This window comes from Ursus maritimus, unplaced genomic scaffold, assembly GCF_017311325.1.
Source record: "Ursus maritimus isolate PB19 unplaced genomic scaffold, ASM1731132v1 scaffold_16, whole genome shotgun sequence".
In the NCBI taxonomy this organism is placed as follows: Eukaryota; Metazoa; Chordata; class Mammalia; order Carnivora; family Ursidae; genus Ursus; species Ursus maritimus.
In genome coordinates, this window is record NW_024424008.1 from 33,766,322 (window position 1) to 33,779,092 (window position 12,771).

The 12,771-nt window shown below is 40.3% G+C and overlaps 1 protein-coding gene and 1 pseudogene across 2 annotated transcripts in view; one reads left to right on the forward strand and one right to left on the reverse strand.

The window, feature by feature from the left end:
* Positions 1–2,770, forward strand: part of LOC121102938 — a 47,423-nt pseudogene extending 44,653 nt beyond the window's left edge.
* LOC103660690 (N-acetylated-alpha-linked acidic dipeptidase 2) overlaps positions 1–12,771 on the reverse strand; it is a 109,363-nt gene that overhangs the window by 57,729 nt on the left and 38,863 nt on the right. For both annotated transcript variants that reach the window (XM_008688343.2, XM_040631008.1), the window contains exons 12-16: positions 12,157–12,220; positions 11,261–11,328; positions 7,112–7,203; positions 5,556–5,646; positions 3,769–4,033 (exon numbers count right to left, since the gene is read on the reverse strand). In XM_008688343.2, the coding sequence (XP_008686565.1) occupies positions 3,769–4,033; positions 5,556–5,646; positions 7,112–7,203; positions 11,261–11,328; positions 12,157–12,220 (580 nt within the window). The remainder of the gene's footprint in view (positions 1–3,768; positions 4,034–5,555; positions 5,647–7,111; positions 7,204–11,260; positions 11,329–12,156; positions 12,221–12,771) is intronic.

Consider the following 12,771-nt stretch of genomic DNA (forward strand, 5'->3'; position numbering starts at 1 on the left):
TTGTGTTCTGTATCACTCTTGGGGCCTTTTTACTTTTATAGAACCCCCCGTAATATCTCCTGTAGGGCTGGTTTCGTGGTTACGAAATTGGTTAGTGACTGTTGATTCTGAAATGTCTTTATTTCTCCATCAATTCTGAATGACAGCCTTGCTGGATAAAGGATCCTTGGCTGCATGTTTTTCTCTGAAAGAGCTTTAAATATGCTCCCCCAACCCTTTCTCTCATTCCAGGTCTGTGTAGACAGGTCTGACGTAATTCTGATGCCTTTGCCTTGGTACGTGAGAAATTTCTTTGCCCTGGCCGCTTTCAATACTGTATCCTTGGATCTAATATTTGCGAATTGCACTATGACGTGACGTGGCGTAGGTTTGTCGTGGTTGAGCTTGGGAGGGGTCCTCTCTGCCTCTTGGACACGAATTTTTGTTTCCCTTGCTAGATTAGGGAAGTTTTCAGCTACAATTTGTTCAAATATCTCTTCTAGGCCTCTGTTTTTCTCCACCCCCTCGGGGATGCCGATGATTCTAACATTGGATCGTTTCGTTGAGTCAGTAATCTCCTGTAGCCAACATTCGTGGGCGTGGATTTTTTTAAAAGCATCTTCTATTTTCATTTTTTCCTCTATTAACCCATCCTCCAATTCACTAACCCGTTCCTCTGCTTCTGTGACCCTGGCCGTCAGAGCCTCTAGTTTTGCCTGCATTTGGCTCATAGAATTTTTAATTTCTGTCAGATTCGCTCTCATTTCTGTCCTTAGGGATTCTATATTCTCAGTAACCTTTTCGTTAATAGTTTTTTCAATTCTACTCATCATTTTGACCATCGTTACTCTGAATTCCATTTCTGATACTTTGGTTACATCCATATCCATTATTTCTGTGGCAGAGGCCACAGACTCACTGTCTTTTCTTTGCTGGGGGGGGCTTCTCCTTCTTGTCATTCTGATGAAGAGAGGTTGCGGGGTTTCCAGAGCCCAAATGATTGACTGGGTCCCAGGCCGTGCCCCTTGTTTTATAGGGATCTTAGGGATGTGGGCTTCTTCTTTAAAGATTTTATTTATTTATTTATGTGGCAGCCAACCAGCGAGAGAGGGAACAGAAGCAGGGGAGTGGGAGAGGAAGAAGCAGGCTCCCAGCGGAGGAGCCCGATGAGGGACTCCTTTCCGGAACGCCGGGATCACGCCCTAAGCCGAAGACAGGCGCTCAATGACTGCGCCACCCAGGCGCCCGGGTTGTGGGCTTCTTGATTTTTCAGCCTGCCTTCTGTGTTCTGGGGGAGGGGCCTGCCGCGCCGATACTCAGGCAACCCTGTTTGGGTAGAGTCTCCGTGTCCCCTGCGAGGGGGGATGGGGATGGGCACTCTCTGAGCCGGTATTTCCAGGCTTTTGTTCTCTGGCGGCTTTCCCTGGCGGTTTGCTGTGCCTCTTCTGAGAGTCAGAGCAGCAGCGGCCGAATTTCAGCCTCTGTCACAGAACAGAGGGATTGCGGCCCGTTCTCTACTAATGTTCTGGCCACTTTAACTCTGTTGCTGTTGGTGCTGCTCAACCCTGCAGCGTCCCGGGATGTGCGCCCCACACCCGGCGTCCCTGCCCTCACTTCCAGGGCCCGCGTGTCTGTCCTTTGTGTTTCTAATGCCGCCAGCCACCGGCCGCCCCGCCCGCTCCCGGGTCTCCCGGTCTCAGTCTATGCCCGGTGAGCACACCGCGATTCCGGAGTTCCGTGAGAAGCCTGGTGGCACGCGCACCCGGTTCAGGGTCTCAGTCTGCTGTTTCGCGGGTGCCGACCGCGAGTCCGCCCGCTCCCCCGTGCAGGTGGCCCGCCAACCGCCAGCCGCCCTGCGCGCGCTCCCGGATCTCCCGGTCTCAGTCTGGATCCCGTGAGCACACCAGGATTCCAGAGTTCCGTGAGAAACCTGGTGGCGCGCACACCCGGTTCAGGGTCTCAGTCTGCTGTTTCGCGGGTGCCGACCGCGAGTCCGCCCGCTCCCCCGTGCAGGTGGCTGCCGCTTCCCGGCGCCCGAACGCGGCGGCTCCCTCCCCCTTCCGTTTATCTTCCGATATCTGTGCACGGTTTACAGCTCCCCTCTTCGTACCTCAATACTCAGCGCTGGAGATGTTCATTTGTAGAGATCCAGATGTATCTTCCTGCGTCTCAGGCTGGTTCCGTGGTTGTTTAGGCTGGTCTGGTACCTATCCAGCTCGACTCAGGGGACCGGCTGAAAAAGGGGCCCCTACTCCTCCGCCATCTTAACTCAGTAAACCCCATTAAAACATTTTCTGAGGGCCTGTTTTTGCCTGGCACTAAATGGCAAATTTTGATTGGGAAGTGAGTAGGGTACATTAGATAGAAGAAACTTTTGTAAGACAGAAAATTATGAATGTTTAATGCAGATGGAGTGTCACCAATGAGATGGAGAGTTTGACAATATTGGGAGGGGGGTATTAAGAGACAGATTAGGTTAATAAACCTGTGTAAAGATCATCCTTCCACTTCAATTGTGTGTGCTCTCTCTCAGCTGGATCCTGACTTCAACTGATAAAAAAGTAATTCACCAAAAGAAAATCAGGGCATCTAGGAAAAGAACTGGATGGATACCCAAAGAACTATGAATGTCCATCTTGCTGTGGGCTCTGCTTATTTCTCCAATTTCATTTGCCCCATCATTACAGAGATTCTGCAATTGCTGATATAAACACAATTTCCTAAATTTTCTCTCCATCATTTTATCTAGATCTTAGTACCTGCTGCTCATCGTAACTTTGAAGATGACTAATTTGGATGTAATAATATTCAAAAGCCACTACTGACTACCCTGTGCTTACTCTCTGTGTTCCTGTAGTACTCTATCCTAGAACAACTTGTCCCTGGCATTTTGCTCTTGTCCCTCACATGAGATTCTGTGCTCTCTGATGGCAATGATTATTTTTCACACATCCTTGTATCTCCCAGGAAATAACACAGAACTTGTAGATGGTAGACACTGAATACAAATTTGATAATTTTGGTATATACTTCTGAGAATATGTACTCCCAGATGGAAAACAAAACCGTTAAAATCCTGCTAGTAGGTAACATTCATGAGCATTAAGTGTCAGGCATCATTCTTTCTATATACTAACCAACTGAATCACCCACAGCAGTCTTGGAAACATGTTACATTCTTTACTGTTTCACTCCTAAGAAAACGGACACACGAGAGGGGCCAAGTACCTTTCCCAACATCACACAGTGATTAAGTATTCGAGCCAGGATTTGAACTGAGCAATGACTTCCAGACCCAGTGCTCAGTGCTACTGCACTGCATTTCATCCCTCCTTTGGAGGGGGTACAGAGTAAGAACAGTAACCGCAAGATGGCTATATACATATAAAATGAAAGAATGCTTAAAGCCATGTTCCTCCATGTAGACAAATAAATGCAAGAATAATGATAATTACATATGTAGGGGAGTAGGTTTTCTCTGTTTTCCCATCTTTGTGTAGTATTGTTTTTTAATAATATTGTTCTTTTAACAGTAAAAATATTTTTAAAGGCAGAAACACAGGAAAAATATTTACAAACCCAATGTTTATAGCACTAACTTAGCAAAATGGATTCATCTTACAAATACCAGATGAAACTACATTCTTTAAAAGTATTTAGTTTTTTTCTAGAGTCAGAATTAAGTGATGCAGGTATATATTCTAGGATCAAAGAGTGTGCAGTGACGACAAGAGGAGACGGTATCTTAAAGCTGTAACTTAAAGATTATAAAATACCCAGCGTTCTTACCAAATGATACTCCGTGGTCTCTCAACTGTTGGTCATGTTTCTTAGATAAATTGTAGATACTTGTTGCATAGTTTTTCAAAGCTTTTGCATAGTCTTCAATATTGAAAGGAATGATTTCAGAGTCTGCAAGCTCATAAACCAGTGATCCTCGTAACTGAGCCACAGAAAGCTGTTTTTTAAATGTGGGATCATAAAAATTCTCTACTAATTCAAACGTCTCATAAATCGTATGGTATACTGGGTAGCTGCTGTATTTATCTGTTTTCTGGGGGCGGGGGGAGAGAAAAGGGTAGGTACTAAATTCAGACAAACATTAAATATGCAAATTACAGGATTGATATAATCATAAAAATGATTGCAGAAAAAAATACAACCACGGGCGGCACCCTGAGTTTTATCACAGTGAAGCAGAAAAAGGTTAAAATCTAAAACACTATCACCAAATGTTTACCGATTTAAAATTTTACTGTTCTTTGTTTTGTAATTCATGTAATCTTCACTCAAAATACTTCCTGAAAACTGTCTTTAGTGTATTTCTAATAACTGCAATTAAGAAGTACATACTCAAACTGCGTATTAGCACAGTTTACAATTATTTATCAATTGATTGGAAATGACAGGTTCTGGGCAACTAAGATCCATATAGTTGAGGAATTCAATATTTAGAAGCAACTTGTCTGCCTTCTGAACTGTATAACCAAATGCCATTTACCCTTTATCACATAATTACGGGCTACCAGGATAAATTATTAATAGTGATATTTTATGTAATTGATTTCTTAGGGCTGCCTTTCCTGAATTTAGTTTTGGTCTGTCTGCTACTTTGCTATAAGGTTAACATTTTTATTGCCTTTAGTATCACTAAAAGGAATCCCCGTGTCAGTCTCTCTTCCTATCTGACACTCTGCTTTTAATCCACAATGTTTTAAAACTAGATAACTTTGTTCAGATTGATGAGAGAATATAAAAGTGAATAGGCCTTGAAAAAGTTTAATGAGTATTGGTATACAGATTTATGCACTTGTGTTCGGTTATCTGGGAGATGTTTTTGCTTTCATCTCTGTTCCCGGTCATATTCTGGATAGTCAAATTTGCAAGGGGTACAATGTATTCTAGACAAGCAAGATGCTGGCATACTGAGATTAGGATTTGAAAATTACTAAAATCTGTGACATCTCTTCGTTTACTGTTGTAATCTACAGTTTGGTTTCTCACGTGAGTTATAATCAAGCAGACACGGTATACGTCGGCATATCCTAGGACTTGTGTATCATCCGTGTATTTGAGCGACAATGGTGCACACTAGTCAGTGCAGAACAGAAAAGAGATTCGACTGAAAAATCAGGAGGAACTTGTTTTATTCCCTAGTCAAAAGCCCTGGAGTCAGAGGACAGGCAGGAGTGGGGATGTGAAGAGGGGCTACTGACAATAAAGACTGGCATCCCCTGTAACCGAGACAGGTTCTTCACCTGCACATTTTCTTCAGGAAAAGATGAGAAGAATGAGGCTTTCCAACAAAGCCTGCACCAAAAAATGACATGAACTACTTGGTTCTAGTACCTGGCATTACTGTGTTAACTACCACTTCACTGAATAACCCTGCAGGGAAAATTCACAGAATAACCCAAGTCAATTCCTAGTCCATCTACAAAGGGACATGAAGTCAGCCCTTATCCCTGGAATTCTTCCTGGGCCATGTGACCTGGTGCCCTGGTGCTAAAAACTTTAAAATTCCAAACAAAGAGATGGATAAAGTGCTATGTATCCAAAATAATGGAATAGCTTACCCTATTCTTAGTGTAACGGGCTCTGCCTGAAGCAATTCCAAGTCTCTGAAAATAAGCCTCAAAATCACTTCCAGATCCCAGTTTGTTGATTCTAGATGTAGAATATAAATATACAGACAAGGAGAAATAAATACATAAACTAAAAAATGAGGAAGGTAAATAAATGGAACAGTGAATCCAAGCAAGGAATTGCACAGCATATTTACAAGAATTCTGAGAAGGTGCACCACTCCAGGATACTTTACTATCATGTGCTGGAAACTGGTATGGTAAAACTAGAATCCTGCATTGACTGCCTACAGCCGGCGTTGAACAGTGCCCCCAAGATGGCAGCCTAGTGACTATCGTCTTTTTTTTTTTTTTTTTAATCTTATTTATTTTACAAAGAACGTACAAGCAAGGGGAGCAGCAGGGAGAGGAAGAAGGGAGCTGAGCAGGGAGCCTGAGACTATGGTTTCTTTAATATTTTCAGCATTTTATGGTATTTATTTAGAGGGGAAAATAAGATTTGGTCACTCTCAGAGAACTATAATCTAGTAAGAAAACTGCCATGAGGGACACCTGGGTGGCTCAGTCGGTTAAGCATCTGCCTTTGGCTCAGGTCATGATCCCAGGGTCCTAGGATCGAGTCCCACAATGGGCTCCCTGCTCAGAGGGAGTCTGCTCCCTTTGCCCCTCCTCCCACTCGTTTTCTCTCTCTCTCCCATAAATAAAATATTTTTTAAAAGGGGAAAAAAAGAAAACTGCCATGATAAAGTATATTTGAAATAAAATATATACTTAAGATCATGAAGAATCTAAATGTCCCTTAGATATCCAATTAATATATTTCTTTGCATATAGTAAAGAAAACCACTACAAACATATGTGTATATACATATGTAATAACAGAAAAAAAGTATTATTACATTATTTGGTACTTTGGATGTTTTTAAAACTTTTTTTCTACTCCAATATATATTTTTTAAATAAACATGTCAAACATTTATAGTGAAAATGCAAACTTTCACAGGACTTATTTGGAATATGGAATGAAGCTATACACTCTTACCATCATCTGCTAGTTTTAGAAATAGTATTGCAGGAGAAAACAAATTCAAGAAAGCTGCTATTGTAGGAACAAGAAGTAAAAAATTAATACTTATATAGTCTAAACTGATTACAGATAAAATACATAATTTGGTTGTTATTTATAATGTCCCTTAAGTTTAGAAGCAAATAATCCATTCTTTTTTTACTTCATCAGTATCATCTGGAGTTACATTTATTAATACATCTAATACATATTTGAAATGTAATGCAAGAATGCAAACTAATACCTGATAATGTGGCAAAATAGTTTTGACTAAAAATCTGCAAAACTAGACTCTATTGTAGATTCAAAGACTTGGCTATCCTGTCCAATTAGCAAATCGAAGGCTACAAGAGGGATTCTCTGGGATTATCTTTCCTCTACTCAAATTATTGACACATCTAAGAATTGCATGTCTGGAAAAACAAGGGGCAAATGGGAATTCATAATTTATCCTATGGTAGGAAATATACAAGTAATTTACCTAGGAAAATTTATATGTTCAAACGAAGGGTCCTTTTCCAACCAGCTTTCATAAAGAGATTTATTCTCAAAACCATCGTCTGGGCTGGAGATCTGGAATGAAAAATCGAATATTGCGAATTAGAGGCGGAAGCAACTAAATTTAAGCCAGTAATAAGACCATATGTTATCAGCTTCCAACTATATGGGTATGTGTCATGTTCTTTATAGAAAAAAAAAAAACGGCAAGGAAAAAAATTCCAATCAAAGTCATGTTCGTTTCTGTTGTCTACCTAATGGTAATTTTGTCATGTACCTGGGATAAAATTTCCTGCTTCCTTTGGTAAACTTTTTACTAGAGTTTCAGATTTTTAACAAATGTCATCACTTTGATTTTTGGCAGCTTAGATTTCTTTTAGTGGCAAGTTACTGGCGTAAACTTTAGATGTAAGATTTACTTCAGTAAATTGCTTTTGTCCAAGAAGACTTATAAAAAGAGGCCTCAGGGCAACAGATATGGCTGGAGAAGCTAAGCTTGAAATTGGCAATGTAAATCCTGGTTTTGTAGGGCAGGTAGGGTGAGGAGGAACTGCCATTTTAGAAAGTCAAATTGTATTTAAACAAAGTTGGAATGTGATGAGTTTTAAAAGCTCTGTATAACCTCAGATTTCTATTTGGAAATTCTAAGAGCTTCTGTAAATGCATGAACCTTTTTTACTACCCTCATTAAAAGTATGCCCATAAACATACTACTCTTTCCGCACTTGAGGAAAAGCAGGGCCATGTGGTGGAAGAATTGCAAAAGCTAACATCTATTTTAAATCCATAATATCACACATACCCACCTGAAATTTGTCTGGTATTTATAGCTCTACTTTGTTCAAAAGAAAAAAAAAAAAAGGCATACCCTACTTAATGCAGCTCTGAAAGCATTATATAACCTCTGGGATATTGCTTCCCATCTTGAAGCCTTCGTTTTCTCACCTTGTGGAAGTGGGGATGATGGTCCCCATCTTAACATAAACATCAATTCCTTTGATATTTTCTCTGGCCTTATACAGAGTTGGTTGTTGCGTCATCGCTGCATATGAGGCCAAGCTTAGAACGAGTGCTTTGCTTGCACTAAATCAGTCCTCACAACCCTGCAAACTGGCACAGTCATTAATCGCCATTTTACAGATGAGGAACCGGAGTTGACAGTGGGTGTCAGGGCAGGATTCAGGCCAGGCTGGCTCTAGACCTCAGCTCTTAAGTGCTACATAGCTGCCACTTGGCTCCTACTGTGACAGGCTGAACAGTCCTTAATTCCAACACTTAAAACTCATCATTAATTGCGTGGGGCAGGAGAGGGGTGGGGTTTGAACAAGCTTCTCTCAGGAGGGCAAGCTGATGAGTGGGAGTACCTGGCACGGGCTGACTGACATGTTAGGTGCTCAGTGAATCGTTAAGTGATACGAAAACACGCAGTATAGGGAGGAGTCTCCCTCGGGGTGGGTCAGCCCCACTCTGCCACTGAGGGCATCTTGGGCAAGTCAACCTCTCCTGAGTACATTCTCCTTACCCACAAAATGGGCATAATGCAGTTTGTCCTGCCTGCTTCTTTGGATGAATTGAAACAAGGTCTTGTATAAACAATAAATTTTTTCATAAACTGTAAAAAAAAAAGTCACAGTCACCCCTTTGCCCCCCAGCACGTTGGAGCTGCGGAGATGTTCTGTGCATTTTTAGGCAACTCACTGGGTTCTGCTCTACTCTCTTGCCAACTTGCAATCACTGAGGACCTGCTCCAGCTCCCACATCCTGCTTAGACTGAATTTCCCGAAAAATCCTTTCATTTTCTGGAATCACCATCTCAGTCTAGCACTAACCAGAATGGTGTCCCTTCAGCCTGTTCTCCCTAGATCATACTTTCTGATATACACATCTTCATAGATGCTGACCCTCCTCCATTATTTCAACACCTTGTCCCACTTTTTTCTTTTTTTTTTAATCAGGCAGCTGCCCTTCTAAGCACTGCCCTCTCTACAACTCTTTCCTACTCTCATGTCACCAGCATGGTTTGACTGTGCCAACATATACCAGGGGTTGGTAAAATTATAATAATCAGTTCATGGGAGAATACAAAAGTCTTTTTCTACTGGGTTTTGGTATGGCCATAGGTAAGCATCTGCCTCTCTATAAAGGGGCATAGACCTAAACTTCTCCCTGTTGGCCCTAACACTGATACTCGTTTGTTGTTGTTGTTTTTTGGAAAGAGAACACAAGCATGGGGGGGAGGGGCAGAAGGAAAAAAAAAAAGAGCAACTCAATCAGGCTCCATGCTGACACCGCTCAATCTCACGACCCTGAAATCATGACCTGAGTCAAAATCAAGAGTCAGAGGCTTACATCAGAAAGAACGATTACCCAACATTTGCAGCAACATGGACAGGAGTGGAGGAGATTATGCTAAGTGAAATAAGTCAAGCAGAGAAAGACAACTATCATATGGTTTCACTCATCTGTGGAACTTAAGAAATAGCAAGATCGGTAGGAGAAGGAAGGGAAGAACGAAGGGGGGCGGTAAACAGAAGGGGGAATGAACCACGAGAGACTATGGACTCTGGGAAACAAACTGAGGGCTTTGGAGGGGAGGGGGGTGGGGGATTGGCATAGGCTGGTGATGGGTAGTAAGGAGGGCACGTATTGCATGGAGCCCTGGGTGTTATACTCAAACAATGAATCATGGAACACTACATCAAAAGCTAATGATGTACTGTATGGTGACTAACATATCATAATAAAAATTTTTTAAAAAAAATTAAAAAGAGAGGCTTAAATGACCAAGCCACCCAGGCACCCCTAAAATAATTATTATTCTTGACATCAAAGGTAGGAGCCATCTCTGTAGGACAGCACAAAGCATAAATGCATATGCTGAGAAGGATTTTCTCAGGATTTTCCTTATGGCTTGCTTTTAGATAAGATGTCTTTATGGGGCATTCCAATGAAAGGATCAAGAACACAAGCTACCCGGTATTTTGAGAGTTGGGATGGGAATAATGAGAGGACTCTCACTGGGGAAAACTCGCTTTTAAAGACACTAACAGAAAAATGAAAGGGAAATAATAAGGGAGAGTGGGAAACAGCACCCGCAGAAAAGTACTTTTCTGACATTACTTCACACTGTAAAGTGATACGTACTTCAAAGAAATGTTTCTGTAATTAAATTCTACAATGAACTATTTAAATGAAGTACACAGAGGTTGTGAATAGATGATATAATCTTTAAAGTACATTAGAGTTCAGAGTACTTTTTTATCAATATTTACAGAATTCCTATATGGTAAGAATTATTTCCATTTTGCTGTTAGAGTTGCTAGAGCTTAATGTATTCACTACACTGATACAGAGTGATCTCTCTAATGAACAAATATGATAGCGTAGAACCTTGTTAAAGATTTTTAATTTCTCCATCGCCAGATTTCTGAACTTGGCCTGTTTGTCATGCCCCATTTCTTACCATCTTTCCATCAAAACCTTATGCTTATGTCACACTGAGCCACCTAGAGGCCAGGAAATACTCTTTCATATTTCCACCGTCTGTTGTAGGTACTGTGTTCTATGCTGAGAATGCCTTCTCTCTTACTTTCACATCCTTCCATTTTACAGCCCAAGCACTAATTATTCTGTAAACCTCTTCTGATGTTTCTCCGAGCTACCCCAGGATTTCAGATTCTCTATCCCATAATTGTTCTCCATTGTTTATTGTATCCAATATTCTACTGAAGTATAATTCCTCATTTACAAGTGTATATCCTCTCTGGATTACTAAGTATTTGGATTCAGTGACCATGTCTTTTTATTGTTGTTGCTGCTAGAATTCACTCAATAGGGCCTGAACCCAAGGTTTTTTCCATTTCAGCTCAGTGTTCTCTTCTATCAAAATGTCTCTACCACATGAAATTGTATACCTATACATGACAACAGGGCACACAATTCGTAGTATCTACTAGTAGAAAAGACTAGCAATACTCTTTTTATAGTTAGGTCATATAAATAGTGTATTAAAGATTTTGTTCTGACTTGGTATTTATACAACTCAACTATATCTCTCACCAGTTTAAAAATCAGAAAACAGGTGTTATTCACTTATCTATTCATCAGAAAACATTAAGACATATCTATTTACCTCTTTTGTCAGTTTATATACCAATTGGTAAAGAAGGGGTGTGCAGTCAACTCTGAGAGTATAATTGCCTGAAAAAATAAAATACACTGTATTTTAATACTTCCAAATGAAATTCCAATAGAATTCTAATTCTGACTATTTCTGATTATAAACAAGATATAACAGACTTGAAACTGAAGGCATCATCCCCAAGCAATTAGAGGAAATAGTTCTTCAGGAGCAAGAGAGGTTGCAGAGTGCACTTCAGACAGAGGAAGTTGTAGAAGGACTTTGGCTGCTAAGGCAGGAAGTCCCACAGTAATCCTAGCATCACTCTTAAGGTGGTATCTCTTAGGGGGACTTAGGCAAAGGAAGTGGTAAGGCTATACCATCCATTCTTTATTTACTCAATTCAAGAGTATCAAGACATGAGACTAGAGCATTTCAATAACTCATAAGTACACTCTAACATTACCTAGACATCATCATACAGTGAAAGCCTTAAGACACAAATGGCACATGTCAGGTTCCAAGGGAAGTCTGTCATTTGTGCTTACTTCAAATTGTTCCAATACATACAGGAGGTATTTCTATGGAATATTCTATAAAATACTCTTCTGAAATATTTTAGCCTAATTCTTTTAATATCTCCGCAGGTAGAATATGATTAATACTAGAGTTTTAAGTAGAAATTCAAGATAGGCAAATGGCAAATATACTAAAGAAATTAGGATCAGTAGCTCAGTTATGAATCATACATTGGTTCGTTTGAATTATGATTTTCTCTGTGGTAAAATGGAAAACGAAGGTATCATTGAGGAGTTTCATAGGGAGAAAATAACCTTAGTTTACAAGTTAGTTACAGTTTGCAAACTTAACAGATGGTACATTGTTTAATAATGTGAAATAAAATATACCTTCTATAGATGAATCTGAGTTGATATAAGCAACGCCTCTCTCCTGGAGTGTTTTTGCATTCTCCTACAGTTGAAGCAAAGTTGTTACTTAATTCACAGTACGTATAATTGTGGAAATGTTAAAAAAAAAAGTAAATAACTGGCTCGTTGACAACATTAATGCAATTAAAATTAGTAGGAAAACATGCATAGCTACCGTTTATAGCAATAGCAGGAATTGTCACAGAGAAAGTATTTTCAAAGTGTGGTTCCTGATTCCCTGCATTAGAATATGGAGAGGTGAGGCTCCCAGAATCTGGGCCCCACTGCAGACCTAACAAGTAAGAATTTCTGAAGGGCCTGAAAATCTGTATTTTCTACAAAGTATCCCTGGAAATCCTTACATACACTGAAGTTTGAGAGATATGCTGAGACTGGATACCCAACTAAAGTAGAAGTGAGAAACAGAGAATTTCCATTTATCTATTTTTAAAAGTGGAGATAAAAAGAAAAAATAATTTTTAAAAAGGAGGATAGAAAAAAACTATGGGGAGAGAAGGAAAGACATTAGGACAGTCTCTCTCCCTCTTTCCCCCTTTCCCTTGCTCTCGCTCTCTCTCTCTCTCTCTCTCTCTC